The sequence below is a fragment of the Candoia aspera genome, chromosome 8 (assembly GCF_035149785.1).
Source record: "Candoia aspera isolate rCanAsp1 chromosome 8, rCanAsp1.hap2, whole genome shotgun sequence".
Taxonomy (NCBI): Eukaryota; Metazoa; Chordata; class Lepidosauria; order Squamata; family Boidae; genus Candoia; species Candoia aspera.
The window spans coordinates 75,265,224-75,286,155 of NC_086160.1; the positions used below are offsets into that span (position 1 = coordinate 75,265,224).

The 20,932-nt window shown below is 47.9% G+C and overlaps 1 protein-coding gene across 1 annotated transcript in view; it reads right to left on the minus strand.

The window, feature by feature from the left end:
- Window positions 1-20,932, minus strand: part of ALMS1 (ALMS1 centrosome and basal body associated protein) — a 59,136-nt gene continuing 38,204 nt past the window's right edge. Inside the window, exons 12-19 of the mRNA XM_063310753.1 lie at window positions 17,836-19,016; window positions 15,372-15,477; window positions 8,092-8,328; window positions 7,666-7,844; window positions 6,415-6,592; window positions 4,367-4,427; window positions 2,428-2,527; window positions 1-600 (exon numbers count right to left, since the gene is read on the minus strand). Coding sequence (XP_063166823.1) covers window positions 556-600; window positions 2,428-2,527; window positions 4,367-4,427; window positions 6,415-6,592; window positions 7,666-7,844; window positions 8,092-8,328; window positions 15,372-15,477; window positions 17,836-19,016 — 2,087 coding nt within the window. The 3' untranslated portion in view covers window positions 1-555. The remainder of the gene's footprint in view (window positions 601-2,427; window positions 2,528-4,366; window positions 4,428-6,414; window positions 6,593-7,665; window positions 7,845-8,091; window positions 8,329-15,371; window positions 15,478-17,835; window positions 19,017-20,932) is intronic.

Here is a 20,932-nt window from a genome sequence, read left to right on the forward strand (position 1 = left end):
TTTTGACACCTCCTGAGGAGGCCTCTGTTCCTATATTAGTTAACAGCTGAAGAAAATGATCAGTGGAAGTATCAGGAGCAGGGATATTGTAAGAGATTTTAATTTTTTTTTCTACCACAGATAAATAAAAACACACAGGGCAATAATCCAATTACTGGTGATACAAACTACCCAAAATACAAATATTTATATAAAAATAACAAAAGCTACTTTCACACATAAAACCACCAACTTAATAGTTGTTTATAAATTAATTCTACATAACCCTGATCCATGAGAATGTAGGCAGAATATGAAAAATCCTTGTTTGTGGGTTGAAAAAAAAAATCTTCCTACGATCATTGGTTTGCAAACACAACAGCGAAGCTACCTGGTGACTGGGAAGGGTGCCCACGAACCCGCATTAATGTCAGGAAATCCAAGGTGCATAAGGGGAAAACTGCCTGAGTAGTCTCTCTGCACAAACTCTAGCCTAGACAAGAAAAAAAAGAGTTAAAAACCTTCTACATGCGTTATGGTTTATTAAACCCAGGAGGATGCTGTTTGTTCTCAGCGTCATTCCCAAGGGACTTTTCTTCCCAAAACGCGATTGGTGATTTTCTGTTGGTAAAGAAAAGAATGAATCAGTTAAGACTGGGAACATCCCCCACCCTGCCCCAGAAAGCCCCTTTGCTCCTTCCCATCTCTCTTTCCCTCCCTGCAAGGACAGATGTCCAGATTCATGGGGAAGGGGAGGGGAGGAGGAAGAGGAGATCCTTGAAAAAGCCCCCAGTGGCTGGTGGAGGTGGCAGAGGAAAGCCCTTGGAAACGGACCAGAAAGCCAGGGCCATCTGTGGGGAGGCATGAAACTTGAGGCTTCCATACCATGCTGCCACCCAACAGCCCCGCCTTGTTCATTTCCCCTTGGCTTAACAATGCAACCCTGAAAGAGGACCACACTGTTCCAGGTATCCACAGGAGCCAAAGGTATATCCTCCGCATAAGTTTGAGAGCTGCTAAGAAAGCCCGGGGGTTCTTCAGCCCCCCCCCCGAAAAACAGCCTGGTGGAGCCCTTATAAAAGTGACGAGAGAAGAGACACCCCACCGTGCAAATTGCAGCCCTGCATCCCGTTTGCTGTGCTGCCCCCTAGTGGCTCATGCTCAACGGCGGCTTCCTTTTCATGCACCTTCATTTGGCCAGGGTTGGACTTTTACGTTAAGGGCAAAATTGCAAGCCTGTTTCATGCCCTGCCTGAGAAACCGGCTCTCTAGGGAAGCCCTGCCCCTTACGGGATAATGCCGCTCTCCGCCAAGAATGTAATCTCCGCGCCATCACCCTTTTCTCAGGCAGGTCGGTTTGCAGCCACCTGCCACAGCCAACAGGGCAAGGCCCAGTTTTAAGGTGCTCGGTGCTTCAAGACTGATGAAACCGATCAGCTCACTGGTGGCCCCCAAGCTGTGATCTCAGATTCCTGATAAGCCATAATGCCCTTCCTCAACCAAGAATCGGTGTTTGGGTGGGGGGTTCCACACATCAAGGCCACATCTCTGAAAAAGGCACCCCTTCTATTCCAGAATAGATTTCCTTCTTCCTCCCTTCGTGGGACCCAGAATTCAGGAGCTCTGGGCGGGGAGGGGATAGATTTTTGGCAGGTGGGAGATGGAAATTTAACCCACCGTACAGAGTCCTGAACACCCCACTACCCTTGGTGTCCCCTTCATTTCAATAAAGCAGCGTTTCTCAACCTTGGCAAGTTTAAGATGGGGGGACGTCAACTCCCAGAATTCCCCAGTCAGCAGGTCTAGGGACCTGCTGTCTCTAGGAGCGCACTTCGTAAGGCTCAACACCATCACAGTACCTATCGTGCTGCGCTTCTAGAAATCAAAATGAAAAACCCATTCCCTTTCCTCCTGCTCAACCAAAAAGCAAGGCTTAATGTCTCTGAGCAGAGGAAAAAACAGGGAAGAATCCCACCACCCCATTTCCTGATGACTCCTTGACTCGCAGGTCCTCCCATCCAAGCTGAAGGATGAGCCCTTTCAGCCCACCTTCTCCTGGATCCTTCTTCCAAGTCAGATGACAGCCAAGGTGTCCTCTTATAGTAGCAGAATCTGCCTCTGGAACAGGCTGCCATCGGACAGGCAAAGGGGAGGGCTGGGCTGGGCTCTGCCGGGGCATGGGACTTAAGGGACTAGCCCTCAGCAAGCACTTATTTTAACCGAATAAGGTGTCAACGCACCACGCCTGGACCTGCATAGCTGGGCGTAAGTTAGCATGACTACTTCACAGTTGCCCCTTCTCTCCGGTGGTTTCTTGCCCAGACTGCCTCCTGCCCGACAGCTTTTGGGCCCCCCTTTCCACCAGAACTGAGCGGCATCCCCGGCCACCAGCCCCAACCATCCCTCTCTGGCCCTCTTCGACCGGAGGAAAAGGAAGCGGGCACCCACCGTTTTATAAAGCTGGGCCTTCAGGCGGTTGGTGGAATAGTCGGATCTCCTCTTTTCTTCCTCACGTCTTTTTCGCACCTCAGGCAGCTGCTCATATATGCTGGCGGAGGAGAGGGAAAGTGAGAAGGCGGCTTGGACGGAAGCGGTCCCGCCCTGCATCCTAGCAAGGCTAAGGGAGCGGAGAGTCACGGGGATGCAGGTGGAGATGAGGCCGGGAGGAAGGAAGCCTCTCTGGCCCAGAATCAGACCTCACGCCAACATCCTTGTGGTGCTCCTCGCGGTGGCTTCCTTTGGCCAAAGCCACGGTCACAGCCCAAATTCAAGATCGGCTGTCAGCTCAGTTTCCTGGGGCTGCCGTGCTCCCCAGAAGGAATGCCCACGTTACGATCTTCCCCCGAACAAGGATTGCCAGCCAGAGGAAGAAGAAATCCCTGCTTCGGGACCCAAAACCTTCTACATCAGCCCTTCTCGACCTTTTGGCCCTGGAGGACCCCCTGAAATATTTAAGATATTTAGGATAAATATCTTAAATATTTAAGATATTTAAGGTAATAATAAAGATTCAGGCTCAAATGTAGGCCAGAAGTTACAAAATCATCATATTTGTTTTATGAGTAGGCCTGTATACACTATATGCACTAACACTGTTCTTAAACTAGAAATAAAGAATGAAACTTACCTCTTTAATGGGAAGTTGCCCGAACTTGAAATAATTTTTTAAATGAATCGTGATCTCCCAGGGAACCCCCCGAGACCTCTCGTGGAACCTGAGGGTGCCACGGAATCCTGGCTGAGAAACCCTGGTCTACACAATTCTGCAGTTGACTCACTCAAAAGGCTGCAGCAGAAATCAAGCCGGGATTCATTAGCCTGGAACTGGATGCCACCCCTAAAGGTGGCCGTTTTATGGGATGTTACTTTCCAGGAATTTCCCCGAACCTGATAACCCCATCGAGGGAGGGGGCAGCAGCCGGACTGCCGCTGTTGAAGGTGAGCAACAGGCTAGTATCCAGCGGAACCAGGGTTGGGAGATTAAACCAGGTGACGGGAGCTGGGAAAATGTCGATTCTGACTTGGGTGGCCTTGGTCACCCTCTCCCTTAGAGAAATAGTTGGAAGGCACTTGTCAAAAGGGACAGAAGGGACTACTGAAACGACATAGAAGGTGGCTAACCTTATGCTTATGGAGAAGACTGCCTGCGAATTGCTCCCAGATTCCAAGCTCCAGAATTATAACATTTATGAAACCCCATTTATGCCAGTTAAATGCATGAATCGTTATAAAATATGGAGGATTTGCTTCTATGTTTTCTGAGAAACTGCAGAAAACGGGGGGGGGGGCAGTTTGTTTAACTTCGGTATGGGTTATGTCCCTCAGTGATTACATTTGTACTGCTTTGTCTATTGCTGGTTCTTTCTGTCCAGGATCCTGATTGTCCATCTGACTCCACCACGATGCAAGATCCTTGCTTGCAAATTGCCAGATGCCTGTTTTTTGTTGAACTGGCAGTAAACCTTTCTCCTGCCATAAACCATTCTCAGTTCCTCGGGCGTTCCAGATATTGTGGGTTTATGTCCCCAAAGCTCCAGATTTCCATTCTAAAGCCTCTGATTTATTCATATGCTTGATGCGCGTCTGGCTGGCCATGCCAAAGGATGAAGTGTCTGGTTCAAAGGCCCAGTTCGGGGCACCATCTCAGCAGAGTCCGTGCAGGAGAACTGCCTGGTAGATGATGCCCCAGCTTAATTAGGACCCAGGAAGAAGCACGGCTCGGCTTTCCTCATTTCCCAGCTTGTACGTCTTAATAGGAATTCATTAATTCCTTAATAGGAACGTAGAAGTAACCGAGTCTGTGCTATTTATGATGCTTATCCATTATTCCCTCTGAACATAACCCAAGAGAGTCATTTTCCAGGCAAAATCAACCCAACCCCCTTACCGTTTGGATCGCTCAACCATTTCATTCTTGGAAATTGCTCTTTTCCGAATTGTCCGGTAGTCTAGACAAAGGAAGAACACATGGGATGAGAGCGGCCTTCCCTGACTGCCAAGGAACTCAATCCCAGTTTGCTGGTGCAAGACGATCACCCTAGGTCCCAGGGCATTACGGGGATGGATGTTAGGAGAACCACCACCCTTTGCAAGGAAGCGCGGGGGCAAAGGACGCCGCGCCTCGCTGATGGAGAGGGGCAGGGCCCCCTTCCAGCACGTTTGGGCCCCCCTTGGAAGCCAAAGCGAAGCTTAAGAGGCTGCAAGTGCACAGCAACCAAACTGGCACACCAACAAAACTCCACCATTGCCAACAACCACCATGCAGGGCAGCCAGGCAGGATTATCCCCACAGTCCTTGAGGTGCAGAGCTAACAGCACTTTTGAGAGTTTTTTTTTTTGAACAGGAAGTGGTAGAATTAAACTATCGGTGGGAATGCCCTTTGGAAGGTCATCTGGACAGACATACCTCCTCATCCCCACTCTGCTCAAATATCACCATGCATAAAAAAGGGCAAGCCAGGGAAGTCGGTCGGTCTGGAACTCTTGCCTAAAATCCGAAATTGTTACCTGCCTCCTTATAAGGAAAGGCAGGGCCAGTCTGCCCTTGGGCTGGAGCAGGGTCTGCAGCCAAATTTCATGGGCTTTCTTCTGCTCAAACAAGAGGGGAGCAGAGCTGAGCATTTTCTCTACTTAGTGCTTAAGGGGAGAAAGGGGAAAAGGAAAAGGAAGTAAAAAGGGGGTTCTGAATTTGTGACTTTTCAAGCATCTTTCACACAAAAACATTTATCCAATTCTGATCCGCAAGAGGACAGCTGCCTGTCCATACAGTGAGGTGGATTTTTAGCTTTCTATGTACAAGAAAGCTTTATTACGGCCTTCCCCAACTCTTTCAAGGACCAAAGGCAATGTATGAAGCAGCGTTTCGCATGAGCATGGGGGAAGCCAAGATGACTTGTGAGTACAGAAAGGTGGGGAGACATCAGTGTGTGGCAGAGGGGTACACGAGGTCTCACAATGCTTCCTCCCCTCCCCTTTATATTTGCCTTTATTTTCTTTTCCTTGCTACCTCTTCTCCACACCTTGCGTTAACAATGCTCCCCCCCAAAAGGGAACAGCATGAAAGGCATGTAGGTATGTGTTCTCCACCTCTAGATGTGCTGAGCAACTGTTCCCGCCTCCCCAGCTTTCGTGGGCATGAAGTAAATGAAGGGTACCTGGTTGCAGAAAACTGCTTTATGCACTGATTTCTCTCCCAAGGAACCTGGTGTCCTACCCCGGAGGAGCCTCACTCCCTGGGATGCACGGATTGTTGCGGTGGGGTTCCCTGGGGCTGACTCGCATGTGGGAGTTGCCTAGGATGCACCAAGCAGTTCCCTTTACAGGTAGTCCTCACTTAATGATCATTCATTTAGTGATGGTTCAGACTTATGACGCTGCTGAAAAAACCGACTTACAACTGCTGCTCACATTTTATGACCGTAGCAGTGTCCCACAGTCACATGATCACAATTTGGGCGCTTGGCAACCAGTTCGCATTTATGACCATCGCAGCATCCCGTGGTCAACGTGATCACTGTTTTTGACCTTCCCACCTGGCTTCTGGTAGGCAAAATCAACTAGTAAGCAAAATCAACAGGGAACCGTGTGATTCGCTTAACAACCACATGGTTTGCTTAATGAGCGCGGTGATTTACTTAATGACCACCGTTGTAAAATTGGGTTGGATTTGCTTAATGACTGCTTTGCTTATCATCCGAAATTCTGGTCTCAGTTGTGGTCATTAAACAAGGGCTACCTGTATTTAAGCAGCAAGTTAAATAAGCAAAAAGTCTAACGTAGCAGAAGCAGCCAGGTTTTGGGGGTCTTTTTGCCACTCCTGCTAAGGCTGTTTCTGCTGCCCCCCCTGAACTCAACAGTCGCTCGTTTCTTCAGCAAAGCGCCAATCGACACCACAAGCGTTTTGGAGCATGGCCCATGTGTAGAATAAGAAGGCACCTCTGTTAGAGAGACCACTGGTATTCCTATAACTCCTCACATCAGGGGGATTGAACAGTTCTTCTCTCTCCCCCTGGAGCATGCTCTGCAGCTTTCGTTCTTCCATGAGCAGCTTGAGGCGTTTCACACGTTCCCCAGAGCTGGAAATGAAATCAGGACGATGCATTGCAAGAGACGCCTAAGTGGGGAAGCAAAAGGAGGAAAAACCACTTCAGTCCTGGGGAGATGACCTAAAGCAGCCCTGAAAAAGTGCCTCGGCGGCAGAGAATGATTTTTGCAAAGCCCAGAACAAGGCCTCCGCAAAGCTCAAGAGACTTCTCTCTCCGGGACTCATTAAGAAAGGCTTTGATGCTGGACAACTCACCGGAAAGACATCAGACTGGGGAATAAGTGTGCCCGCATATTTGTAAAAGGGAACAGATATTTTAAACGAGCGCGACAAAGCAGCGTGCACGTGGGACCCGTGGAACAAAGCTTCTAACCAAAACAAAAGACAAGACAGCCATGGGAAAATCAAATTAGCTCACGGTCCTTCTTGGAGAAGGGGCTGATATCTGCCTGAGGCAGGAAAGAGGAGGGCACGTTCCCGTCCTTATGATCCTTGGACAGCCTTTGGTCCAGGAGGCGGGAAGCCGCAAGAAGCGCGGGGTCTTTTTATTCCAAACTGGCATTTGATGACAGGGTTGGGTAGTTGATGAGAGAGTCGACATGTCATGGATGACACACTCAGGAAGATGCATGCATGCATATGCGTGCAGACACATGCACAAGCCATGAGCGTGCAAAAGTTTGGCAGGACTGGGCAGAGCTGCTCTCCTTCCTGAGGCATCCATGCGCCCAGCCTTTGCCGCCTCCCCCCCGCCCCGAGGTAAACAGGCAGGGCCGAGAGAGCAGAAGGGTGGCACCGAGGCCATCGTCTTCCTGCTGGTGCAGGTCATGTCTGTGCCTGGCTCCAAGGAGGGGTCTCTCCTCTCTAGTGCCTTCCACAAATGGAGTCCCCCAGAGCAGGGGGATGGTGACAGCCCTTCCCCACTCCCGCCGAAGCATTGTCCTGAGTGTGAAAGCAGCAGAGCCTCACCCCGGGTGCCCCACACGGCAGATCACCTTGGGGGCTGCAGCATCAGCATCCCCAACGTGGAGGGTGGGGGGCAAAAGCCAGAAGCGAAGCCTGGATTTTACCTGCAACTTCATTTCCCCCAAAGCCGGGGGAGGCTCATTCTCAGCATCTTGGGCTGGAGCCGCCAGACGCACCTGGAGGCCCCCGTGATGCTCCGGCCAGTTCTTCTCACGGAGAGGCTCTCGCCACGGCTTTCTTCTGGGCGGGGACGCTGACCACAGCGGGGCAGGGCTGGGCAGGAAGCCGGCGTCAGCACCAGCCTCCTCCTGGGGATCCCGTTTTAGATCTGCCACAGGGACGAACCAAGAGACTCCTAGGAAGGGGGCAAGGGAGAAAAGAGATGCCGAGTTCCAACTGTCTTGCGGATATGGCAAGGGCAAGGGCAAGGGCAAGACCAGCCAGCTAGTTTCCAGGCCCAAGAAGGACTAGAACTCACAGTCTCCCGCTTTCTGGTCCAGCATCTTTGGCTCTACCCCAGACTGGCTCTTGTAATGCAGCACAAACAGATGCTATCCACAAGAGCCCCCCGCGTTACTCCAAAGCAACCCCTTTCCAGAGACCTTGCATCCACTGCCACTGGCTCCTTCGCGGCCTCCTCTCTGCCAGGAAGCTGCCTGGCTGCCGTTTCTGCTGGTCCCTGTCTTCCGCCGGGAGCCCACCTCGCTGAGCCAACGCATCCTCTGTCCTGCTCCTTGCCCCTCCCTGGAGCGTTGCCTGGCTTGAGGTCGGGGTGGGGAACGTCAAGCCCACGTCGCGAGTGTGCTTCTTAGTTGCGCTGTTCACGATCTCAAAGTCTCCTGGGAGTCAAAGGAAACACAGTTCGTCCCTCAGCGCAGCCACAACACTGGCCAATCTCCATTTCTGTCTGGGAATTCTCTTATGAGGGGCCTAATTAATATGTCTCACAAGTCCCTATAAAAATTACAGTAAAGTAAAACATGTCATACATCCTCTATAGTAATGTTTCTCAGCCATGTCAACTTTAAGATATGTGGACTTCAACTCCCAGAACCCACGGTACCCCAAAATCAGGAGGAGTTTAGCAGCACCTTCCCAAATAACCACTTTGATCAAAAGGCGTCAGATTTCACTTACGCCTCTCAATAGGGCTTGCTAGTCTGAAAAGGTGGTACTGGCTCTTTTGGGTTTTCACCTTCTGCACAAGGAAGTGTGAGACAGACAGTGACATGTGCCATTCCAGCTGTTCCCGGATCAAATTTAACAGATCCATTGCTAGGGAAAAGAAACACAGATCTCCCTCAGCTCACTCTCTAACTGCAATGAAGCTCATGGCAAATGAACTTAAAAACCTTGTGTTTCATCTTCCCTTTGTCCGTGCAGCATTTTAAAACTACACTAAATTATTCAAGGTGGTGGGAGATGACTGGATACATATCTAAAAGTGGAGCCTGTACCTTTCGTTCCCATTCCTGAGCAGGAAAAAAAACAACTGTGACTAGTGCAGATTAACAGGGAGCTGGGGAGAATGCTATTATACTGCAGAAGAATGAAGTTCAGGAAGACCAGCTAGTAATTTTGAAATTTATTTGGATATACTGGTTTTGACAGGAGTTTATTAAACCCAGAAATTAAAGACAAGAAACCATCCCAAACGTTTGTCTGCAGGAAAAACAACTGAATATAATATACAAGACAGGATGGGAAACTAACCTAGCCCAAATTGCTCATCAACTATGCGAGAAACAATAATAAACATGCACATTTCTGTTATTGGTAATTAATGTAATTTGGAAATCATCTGCACAATGGAATAAATGGGAGCCAAGACGCAGCTGGTGGACAAACTGCATTTCACTCCACGGCATTTAAAAGAATGATTCTGGAACTGTTAAACCCAAGAGGAAACCCCACTTGAGTTATTAAAATGGGCTCAAAAATACACCTGAAAAGAAAATGTCTTTGATTTCTTCCTTCCTTGCTTGCTTCTTGGTTTCTGAGCCTTTTAAAAAGTATATGCTATCAAGCTGACAAATTTATCTCAAGGACTAGAAAGACCAGAAGGTTTATTTTGGTACTCAATCAGTAATACTCAGGATTTGCTGGTTATGGATGTGGGGGTTTGCCTTGACGGGAAGGGGGAAGCTGTGGCCAAGGGGGTCAGTTACGACCCACCCGGGACCCAACCATCCTGGCAATGCTAACTCCTGCCCTTATCACCCCCCAGCTGGACTACTGCAGTGAGCTCCATGTTGACTGCCTTTGGAGGTACCCTGGAAGCTACAGCCGGCCCAGAACCCAGCGGCTAGACTCCTGATGGGTTAACACCATCAAGCGAGAGCAGCACCTACTCCAAATCCGCTGCCTTGGTTGCCAGTGGACTTCTGGGTGCAAATGGAAGTGCTGGTTATCACCTTTCCAGACCTTTCCAGCAGAACACCACGATGTATCAGGCAACACCGTGCCCAAATCAACTCTGCTCTCCAGTCTTTAAAAAGGGCCTGTTCTGGATGCCCCCTCCTCGTGAGGCTGATGGCCTTGGGTCAGACAATAGGCCTTCTCTGGGGTCAGCCCCATTACAGGTAGTCCTCAACTTACGACTGTCGTTTAACAATGGTTCAAAGTTAAGACAGCCTCAGAAAAAGTGTTTTACAACCTGAACTGGCACTTAGGGTTACATGATTGCAATTTGGGCACTTGGCAACTGGCTCGCATTCACGACCACTCGCAGCGTCCTGCACTCACATGATTGAAATTTGTGACCTGTTTTGCCAGTTTCTGGCAAAAAATGGCAAAAAAGTCCACTAGGGAAGCTGGATTCGCTTAATGACTGTCATAAAAGTGGTTGCAACATCAGGGTCCGGTCTCATGAAGATTCAACATATGACTGCAACAACTTACAACAGAAATTCTGGTCCCAACTGCAGTCATAAGTTGAGGACTACCTGTATACAAAGCACTCTTCCCACCAGTGGTACAGATGACCACAAGCATCCTCAAAATAGGCTGAAGGAGGGACTTCCAGGTGAGGGAATAGTGAACTAGTTCAGACGTCTCCAAAGGAGTGGAGATGACGACGTGGCCAAGACCGACGGACCGGTGGCAAGCTCAGTCCAATGGAGCCCCTCTAGATAAGGAGAAGAGAAGACAAGAGATCGCCCACTTGTGCTCCAGATGGATGCTCCTCGTGAGGAGACCACAGGACAGCGGTCAACCCGCAAGTCTGAGAGCCGGGAAACAAGGGAAGCCACGACGCTCTCAACTGCAGCAGACCCTTTAAGGCCACTGGGTTCGTCCAGCCTCACTTTCTAACACCTGTTGGATTTATAATTATTTTAAAGTTAAAAGAGATCTTCCAAGCAACAAGCTTGAAAAACTACCTGGTTAGTAAAACTTCAACCCAAAATAGAGGCAAAACTAACTACCAGCTTAAAGAATTTAAAGACTATAAAATAAATGGCAAAAAGCTAAATAAGAATTTAATTCAAGGAAGTTATAAATGAATTAAGGGACCAAATCAATTTGGAATATTAGGACTTTTGCTAAGATTTTTCAAATAACTAAGTAAACAAATTATGATCTTTGTGGGAACATAAATTGTTTAATCTATCAGGAAAGAGATGATTGGCTGAAATTTGGAAACAAAGAAACAAAGAGACTTTGTGATTATAGAAACATGGGTCTTCACAACCTTCCCGAAGTCCAGGAGGGGCAGGGAGAAGACTGGTCCAAAAGAGAGACTCTATGACAGAGAGGGCACAAATTGTGGGGCCCACTAGGTGACAGTGCTTCATCGATGGGACCTGGAGCATGCCAGATATAGTGGTGTGGGCAAAAACCATCAGGGAGAGGCAGTCCCAACCCAAAGGTAATCTGGCCTCATGCCATGTAGGGTTTGACAACAAGCATCTTGAATTGCACACAGAAGTCCTCTGGGAGCCAGTGCAGGTGTTACGTGGGCATATTGTGGTCTACCTATTATTGCATGTTCTGGACAAGCTGAAGCTTCCAAATGGGCTTAAAGAGTAGCCTTGTGTAGATCATGTTGCAATAATCCAATTGGGAGGTGACTAGGACGTGTGAGATTGGGCGCAACTGACGCACAAGATGGACCTGCACAAAGGCTATCCTAGCCATGACTACCACCTACTCCTCAAGCAGGAGCCATGAGTCCAGGAGAACTCACAGATTGCCACCAGAATTAACAACAGAAAATCACTAGAAGGGCCTTAAAACTTACAGCTACTCAGTCTTGTCAGGGTTGAGCTGAAGTTGGTTCTTCCCCATCCAGACCCACACAGCCTCCATGGCTTGATGGCATCCCTTGGTTGGCCCAGTACAGAGATGTATAACTGAGTATACATTGTAGCAATGACAATTATCCCCACACAGATGGATGGCCTCAGCTAGTGGATTCATGTAGATGTTTAATAGGAGCAGGGAGAGAGTTGAGCCCTGTGGCACCCCACAAAGCAGAGCCTAGGGCTGGGCCTCTCCCCACTCCCACCACCAGAACCAGCAAAGAACCACACACCCCATTCCCAGCCCTCTGAACAGGTCCAGAAGGATTCCAAGATCAATGGTATCAACAGCTACAGAAGAGGACCAGGATAGCTACACTATTCCCACCTGGGCCTGCCAGAGGTCATCCAGAAGTGGATCAACGCTGTCTCGGTACTATATCCCAGTCTGAAACCCGACTGCAACAGGTCCGGGTAATAATCAGCCAAATAATAATAAACATTTGTAAAGCCAAGGCAGAGATATATGGCAGAATCTCCTTCTTTGGAGCCCTAGGCAAATCTTGTTCAGGCATAATTCTATACCGCCAAAGCCTGTATATATGCTGTAACCCATAAGCACGCAGAAAAACCCTGCCTACTTGGGAAAGGCTGTCTTCCAATTAGTCATATTGTTAGTTTTTTTACCAACACAACCAAATTCCACAGTGCGAATTTCCATGTGTATTTTCTGAAAATGCAGGTTTGCTTAATGCAGAAATTTAAGTTGAGTGAAAGCAAAAAAGTGAGACATCTTTGCATTTTGCTAAAACTCTAGGTTTTGAAATGCCTGCAGAAATGATTTATCTTGTTCTTCAATCACCATGACCAGAGAGCAGATTCTCACTTAAAAACAACAAAGACTCCCAGGATGCTTAGATTATGCAGGAGATACTAAAAGCCTTCACAGATCAGCTAGATATGAGCTCACTCATATTCCTAAGGAATATGCAGTGGAGGTGAAGAATAGATTTAAGGGACTGGACTTAGTAGATAGGGTCCCGGAAGAACTCTGGACAGAAGTTCACAACGTTGTTCAGGAGGCGGCAACAAAATACATCCCAAAGAAAGAGAAAACCAAGAAGGCAAAGTGGCTGTCTGCTGAGACACTAGAAGTAGCCCAAGAAAGAAGGAAAGCAAAAGGCAACAGTGATAGGGGGAGATATGCCCAATTAAATGCAAAATTCCAGAGGTTAGCCAGAAGAGATAAGGAATTATTTTTAAACAAGCAATGCGTGGAAGTGGAAGAAGACAATAGAATAGGAAGGACAAGAGACCTCTTCCAGAAAATTAGAAACATCGGAGGTAAATTCCAGGCCAAAATGGGTATGATCAAAAACAAAGATGGCAAGGACCTAACAGAAGAAGAAGAGATCAAGAAAAGGTGGCAAGAATATACAGAAGACCTGTATAGGAAGGATAACAGTATCGGGGATAGCTTTGACGGTGTGGTCAGTGAGCTAGAGCCAGACATCCTGAAGAGTGAGGTTGAGTGGGCCTTAAGAAGCATTGCTAATAACAAGGCAGCAGGAGAAGACGGCATCCCAGCTGAACTGTTCAAAATCTTGCAAGATGATGCTGTCAAGGTAAAGCATGCTATATGCCAGCAAATTTGGGAAACACAAGAATGGCCAACAGATTGGAAAAAATCAACTTATATCCCCATACCAAAAAAGGGAAACACTAAAGAATGTTCAAACTATCGAACAGTGGCACTCATTTCACATGCCAGTAAGGCAATGCTCAAGATCCTGCAAGGTAGATTTCAGCAATTCATGGAGTGAGAATTGACAGACGTACAAGCTGGGTTTAGAAAAGGCAGAGGAACTAGGGACCAAATTGCCAATATCTGCTGGATAATGGAAAAAGCTAGGGAGTTTCAGAAAAACATCTATTTCTGTTTTATTGACTATTCTAAAGCCTTTGACTGTGTGGACCATAACAAATTGTGGCAAGTTCTTAGCAGTATGGGGATACCAAGTCATCTTGTCTGCCTCCTGAGGAATCTGTATAACGACCAAGTAGCAACAGTAAGAACAGACCACGGAACAACGGAGTGGTTTAAGATTGGGAAAGGAGTACGGCAGGGCTGTATACTCTCACCCTACCTATTCAACTTGTACACAGAACACATCATGCGACATGCTGGGCTTGAGGAATCCAAGGCTGGAGTTAAAATCGCTGGAAGAAACATTAACAATCTCAGATATGCAGATGATACCACTTTGATGGCTGAAAGCGAAGAGGAACTGAGGAGCCTTATGATGGTGAAAGAAGGAAGTGCAAAAGCTGGCTTGCAGCTAAACCTCAAAAAAACCAAGATTATGGCAACCAGCTTGATTGATAACTGGCAAATAGAGGGAGAAAATGTAGAAGCAGTGAAAGACTTTGTATTCCTAGGTGCAAAGATTACTGCAGATGCTGACTGCAGTCAGGAAATCAGAAGACGCTTAATCCTTGGGAGAAGAGCAATGACAAATCTCGATAAAATAGTTAAGAGCAGAGACATCACACTGACAACAAAGGCCCGCATAGTTAAAGCAATGGTGTTCCCCGTAGTAACATATGGCTGCGAGAGCTGGACCATAAGGAAGGCTGAGCGAAGGAAGATCGATGCTTTTGAACTGTGGTGTTGGAGGAAAATTCTGAGAGTGCCTTGGACTGCCAGAAGATCAAACCAGTCCATCCTCCAGGAAATCAAGCCAGACTGCTCCCTTGAGGGAATGATATGAAAGGCAAAACTGAAATACTTTGGCCACATAATGAGAAGACAGGACACCCTGGAGAAGATGCTGATGCTAGGGAGAGTGGAGGGCAAAAGGAAGAGGGGCCGACCAAGGGCAAGGTGGATGGATGGTATTCTAGAGGTGACGGACTCGTCCCTGGGGGAGCTGGGAGTGTGGACGACCGACAGGAAGCTCTGGCGTGGGCTGGTCCATGAAGTCACGAAGAGTCGGAAGCGACTAAACGAATAAACAACTAAAAGCCTTGGATCTTTTGGCCATAAATAAACATATACACTCCCTCTCTCTCTCAAACTCAATGCCAGTATTAGGTGGTATGGAACATGCATACCACCTACCCCAGAATATAAGGCTGAAACTGGTGCCTGCTTAGGCCTTGCCAGTATTATTTCTTCCTTCTTGGGAGCAGCACCAGCTATTCTGCTGGGCTTCTGCCGAAACAGGAGGCGAGGCTGTTGCTCAGCTCTATAATGTGTGCCAGTTTTTGTACAGGTCTGGGCCCAAAACACAAAAGAAAGGTCCTTCAAGGAGCAAAACCTGAGGAAGAATCCACCTTAAATCATCTCAGCCAAGGAACTGAGACTTATCTGAAGTAGTTTTGACTCTGCACAAATCAGTTCTCCAAGCAAAGTTATTAGGAAGACAGAGTCAGAAAGCCTTCAGTGAGAACACAGAACTGAAGGTGTCAGTACAGATAAAGAGGAGGGATGTTGCCTTTGAATTCAACTCCCTGTTCTTTTGTGGAAAGGTCTGAGCTGAAAGGCTGCAAGGCGTCCGGGGGGAGAACACTCTGCAAACAAACCCACTTCGTTCAACAGAAATGATAAGAGAGCCAGATTACGAACTGAAGCTGCTCACCTGCTTGAATGGCCTTATTTAACATCCGTTTGCTACTGAGAGCAGGGCTTGGCCCGTGGGAACTGATGCTTGAAACGGAATCGGAGGACATAAAAGCTGTTGATGCCTAAAAGAAACAAGAAAGCAACAGATCAGGATTTCAGAGGATTGCGATCCAATTTCCACTTTGAGGAATCTAAACTCTCTCCCCTATTTAGCATTCTCAAACCCCATGACCCCTATTCAATTTGACATATGATAAAAAAACATCTTTCTGGCGTGTCCTGATGCAGTGGAAAAAAGGAGCTTGAACCCAGAAATTCAAATCTGAGCTCAGAAATGTGGAGTCTTGACCAGTCATTTATGTATCTTCACATCGCAGTCTATGAACCTCCTTCCCAACTATGAAAAAGTGATTTCACCAGGATAGTTCACCTGCAGTGCAGACCACCCAGTTCTGGGTCATCAGGGTAGAGACTGCAAGCACAGAGTGGCTACTTGCAGATGGCAAAGGTGGTTTTGATTTTGGTTACATCTGTACTAAAGCAACTGACTGTTTTCACCTTCCTGTTGCAGCTGCTCTTGATGCAAATGGACAGCCCTGACCGACAGGGCACTTCGCTCAGATGGGAGGAGCACGGGTCCTGCATTACTTGCCTTACATGCATGCTATGAAAACAATAAACTTTGCACAGCAGGAATCGCTGCCAAACGGGTTCCTGCACTAAACTGGCCGATACGAGTGAAATGTGTAGGGTCCTCCTTGACCTCCTTAACGGGCAATCAAAGGACACGAAGCCAGATTGGAAGGTGAAACAGGTGGGGCGGCAAGGTCTGCTGTTAGCATGACTCCAAGACAATGGGGTGAGCGTGCAAGCTGTGAATTTTCACACGCAGGCTGACACACGCCCTGCCTTCTGACCACGCTCACTGCTGTCCAGAAATGGCATTTAGCAGGATCACAGGCACAGCAGGTGAGACTGGGACTGTGGCTTCTGACGGAAGCAGCGGGGCAAAGAGGACACACGGAGGGGGATAATACCTAAGTGAAGAAGTAACAGAGCCTCTGCTCCATCAGCAGAAGCCTAGAACCAAGCCAGGCCCACATAACGGCTTATTCGCTTTTTGCCTCCAAAGAGGGAAAATAAAATTGGGAAGCGAATTAAAAGGCAGGGGCTGGGGTGGGGGGGAGGCAGATGTTATAAGCATCCCCCAAATTCCAGTATTTCCTGGGCATGCTTTCACAGATTCCATATTGGGTTATCTTAGCAGGCACATCTGTGCAAGTCAGTGTTTAACGGGCCACTGAACTGCTGTTTTTAATAATTGCTCCTGTTTAATTTGTATAATTTATTGGCAAATGGAGAGGCTGGAACACATTTGTTTAAGGGAAAAAAAAATACGGCTTGGGGGGAGTAGTTTTGTCCAGGATTAAAAATAGAGTTAATCATCCAAATCTTAATAGTTACATAAATATGGCTGCTGTTGCTTAAATACCGTGGCAATTAACAGCAGCATTCTTTTCTTCATAATGTGGCGAACGGCTATTGCAAAATTTGTCACATTTATGTTTTAATTACAAAGCCAAGTTGCCTTGCAGTAAAGTTGAGGAGGGGAAATGATGGGTACGACCAAATTAATAGCAGCGACTTGTTTTCTATTAACAAGTCATAGCTCCATAGCGTAAAAGAGGAAGAGGAGGAGGAAGAAGGCACTTGCATCAGCAAAGCAAAGGCGGGGATTTCCACTGGCACCCATCAAGCAGTTTCATTCAGGCATTACTGCTCCACTGAATTTCAAAGGGAATCGGTTATGCCGTCAAAAGTTTTCTAAGAGACTTCCCTGGACTTCCAGGGAGGAAATGGCGAACAGAAGACGGCCCCACTAAAAGCGGAGCTGACAACCGCGGCAGAATGAAGAGCCGGCAAGTAGACCAGCTTTTTGGTAATTCCTCTCCAGACAACGAGAGGGCTGGAGATTGCCCACGAGTGCTCCATGCAGTTGCTCCTCGCAAGGAGATCATAAGACAGCGGTCTCTGGCGGGTTTAGAGCTCTGCGAGATGAGCGAAGCGCCACTTTTTGGCTCAATCTGCAGCTGGCTCCTTCAAAAGGGCACTGGATTCGCACACTTCCTTTTCCAATCACTTTCGGAAATCGCTTGTTAATTGCTTTTCAGCTATTGGGAACCTTTGGATCAGCAAGTTTTACAGCACCAGGCGAGTTTCCTTCGATCCTTAGCGAAAGAAGTTTTAAATGCAAGTTTAAGGGCTTTAAAAAAAATTCTTTTGGAATAAACAGCAAAAGGGCGATTAGAACTCTGATTCTGGAAAGCTATGAACGGGCTTAGGGTGCAGACGGATTTGAAATAGTATTTCTGAATTAATTTTTTATTTATACACTGTACCTGGCAGGACCCCAGGTTGGGGAAGGCTGCTATAGGTAAATCACAGAGTGGTGACAAGCCGGTCTCCTGTTGACCGCATACCTGAACGTCTTTTCCTTTCTGTTCTGCCCGAACCGGTCTTGGGCAGCCGGCCCCCTTGGCCTTCTTGCTTCGCCCGCCCCAGTCCTCGGAGCGTGACTTTTGCAAGTTGATGTTGTTGTACAGCTGGGAGAGTTTGGGAGAGGCCTGCACACGGTCATGCCCAAACGCCCTGATCAGCCTGGCCGTGTTGATTGTGGAAGCGGACCCGCTTGCCTCGGTCTGGGTGGCGCTTTCCGTCTCTACCTGAGCCACCTCGGATTCGGAGGTCACGTCAGTTAACACGCTGGAATCTCTCGCAGGCCTCATTTCGGAAGAAGTGTCACTGAGCGCCTCAGAGGTCTGGGACTGCTCCCCGTTTCTACCCACGGCGCCTCCAGGGTTCTGGCACCTGGATCTTGACTGCCAGGCACTGCGGGGGGCAACAGGGGTCTCTTCTGCCACCCCTAGGCTGGGCTGCAATGCCATTTCCTTTCCGGCTGCCAGCTTTTTGTCTCGAGAGCTGGTGATCCCTGGCTCTCTCCTCTTGGGCGCCTTCTGGCTGCTGCTCTGTTCCCCCAGGGCGAGCGCCAGGGAATGCCGGACAGGATTCTGCAGCAGCCTAGCCAAGCGGTCCAGCCGCTCCACCAGAGAGAGCTCAGTTCTGCTGCCGCCACCGCCACCGGGGTTCAGATGCTGGTGCTGCTTCTGTCGCTCCAAATACTGGGCCCAGAGGTCATCTAACCTGCTGGTTAAATGAGCGCTTTGCCCTCCCGGTGGGTCAGCTGCCTGCTTCTCCTTGACACTAGTCAGCTGGCTTCCCGGAGGAAGTTCACTCACTATTTCAAAGCCGGGCTTTTTCGCATCAGGCAAGTCTTTCTTCGAAGCCTCGTTGATCTTTAATTCCTCAAGAAAACTGTAATCTACTTCACCATTCAGCAGGGTAAAGCTGTCCGCCCTTTTAGCCAGACGCAGAGGAGGAGGGGGTGATGGGGGGCTCTCTAGTATTCCCCTATGCTGGAATAAATCTCGGGAAGAAGGGGCTGAACCCCTGGATGCTGTATCCTGCCCCAAAACCCTGCTTCCAGGTAAGGAATCCGGGTCATCCTGCAGAGGTGCTGGGTGCTGCAGGGAAAACTGAGGAGGTCCAAAGACAGAATGGGTAGTTTTGAGAGATTCCAAGGAATTTTGGGCACTGATACTGTCTAAGCAAAAGATAAGTGGGGGGGGGGGGGGAGAGAAAAAAGAAATGTTAGATATTGCATTCACTTAGAGCAGAGGTATTATTTATACTGTGTGACAGTTTCCATTCTAAAGGCCCCTAATCGGATAGATTAGCTTACTTCTTGCATATTTATTTATTCAAAAGATTTATACAGCCGCCCACTGAACATGGCTCACAGGAAACGGATTAACAGTATTTGGCCAACCATACTGTTCAACAGCAGCCAAATATCCCACCGCATTTTGGAATTATTCCTGATGCCTTTTTTGGGTAAGAAAGACTAGCAAAAGTTTTTAAAAATTCTACAACATTGCTTCCAAATAAAATAGTCTGGCAAGTGGAATATCTTTAGGACAATGGAAGATCTCTATAAAGTAACTTTTATGTTACAGGAAAAAACTTTTTGTTAAAGGGAAAAAAAGTGCATGATATGAATAGGATACAGAGGTCACATGATGTTTCACTTTATCACTGTGTTATTTAGTGACAGAGTTGCCGGTCCCTATTGTGGTCAGTAAGTGAGGACTACCTGTAATCCAGATGTCCTGCCAAAGGAGGGGATCAGACAACCTCAGGTCTTCTGCATGTTCAATTACGCAACAGGTTTAAATATGAGCTGAGGCTAAACTAAGTATTATTTGGAGGGGAGACCACCAGGAAATTCCACCTCTGTATGCTACACTGTCAAACAATCCCCGAAAAAGACACATCACTTCCATATTGTTGCCAGAAAACAAAACGGATGTCCCCGTGCAGTCAACAGGCTTCAAGCTGAATTCACACGAGATTGTACAGTTTTGTAAACAATTACCCTTCCAGAAGTCATTTCAGTGACTATACACAATTAGTTATGTTTGACAGACAGCCTGAAGGCTAACTTGGCACCTCCTTTTCTGAGGTGCAGGGGTATTCTCACAGCTCGTATCTCAGATCGTCCCTATCGCCAGAGGAAACTGATCCTAGGTGCTGAAGGGACTTTACTTCCAGCTGCCTTGCTCCTGACAAAGCCACTTCCAACTGTGCTAAGAACCCACCTCACCCTGTTTATTTCTATTTTTCTTAGACTGGGGCTAAGCAGTTCAAAAAAGAGGAAAGGGTAGTATATCTACAACTAACGTTTAAAAAGGTTGGAAAATTCCAAGTTGATACAGCAATTAGCAGGAACATAATCAAATGAAGCCATGGCGCTTTGGTATTTTGCCGAAGAAACATACCCTATAGGAGATCCTCAGCCAGGCAGCTGGTACCGTCACCCTCTCCCTGAAAGGTTCATTGATGCTGCTAAGACCCATTGTTGCCAAGGAATCCCACCCAGACATGATCCAGTGTGACCTCATCACCTCAGCATACAGTACATAGATCAAGAATCTTCGCTCTTTAGGACTCATGGTTTTTTTTTAAACCAACCAAACACGGGGAGGCCCGGAGGATAGCAACAACAGAAGACAAATCTGTTTTGTGATGTGCGTGCCCAGGGCCTCCACCCTGAGAATGGTGCGTAACTCAATGATTCGTCTCTCTAGTGCAGACGCATTCCATTTGATGACATTAGGTTAGCACTGCGGAGGCCCCCATCACCGATTTCACATTAGCTAAGTCATCCTGATGATACCAACAGTATTGGATGGAGGGCTGGATCTTCTCCTGCTTCTGCTAAGGTAGAAATTTAATAGCTAACAGTCCCAGGAAAAACTCTCCTGTGATCGAGTAGGCCTAAGGAGCAGCACTTGCAACGGTGTGTGTGTGTGTGTGAACGGCAACCCCATTCTAGCATACGGGGGGGGGGGGGATGCTCCTACCCATCTTCAATGGGCCTTGCCAGGAAATGTGGTTGTTGATTAGAACAGAGGAAAAGAGCTTGGGGGCCAACGTTGTATTACACTTTTCTTCTGAGTA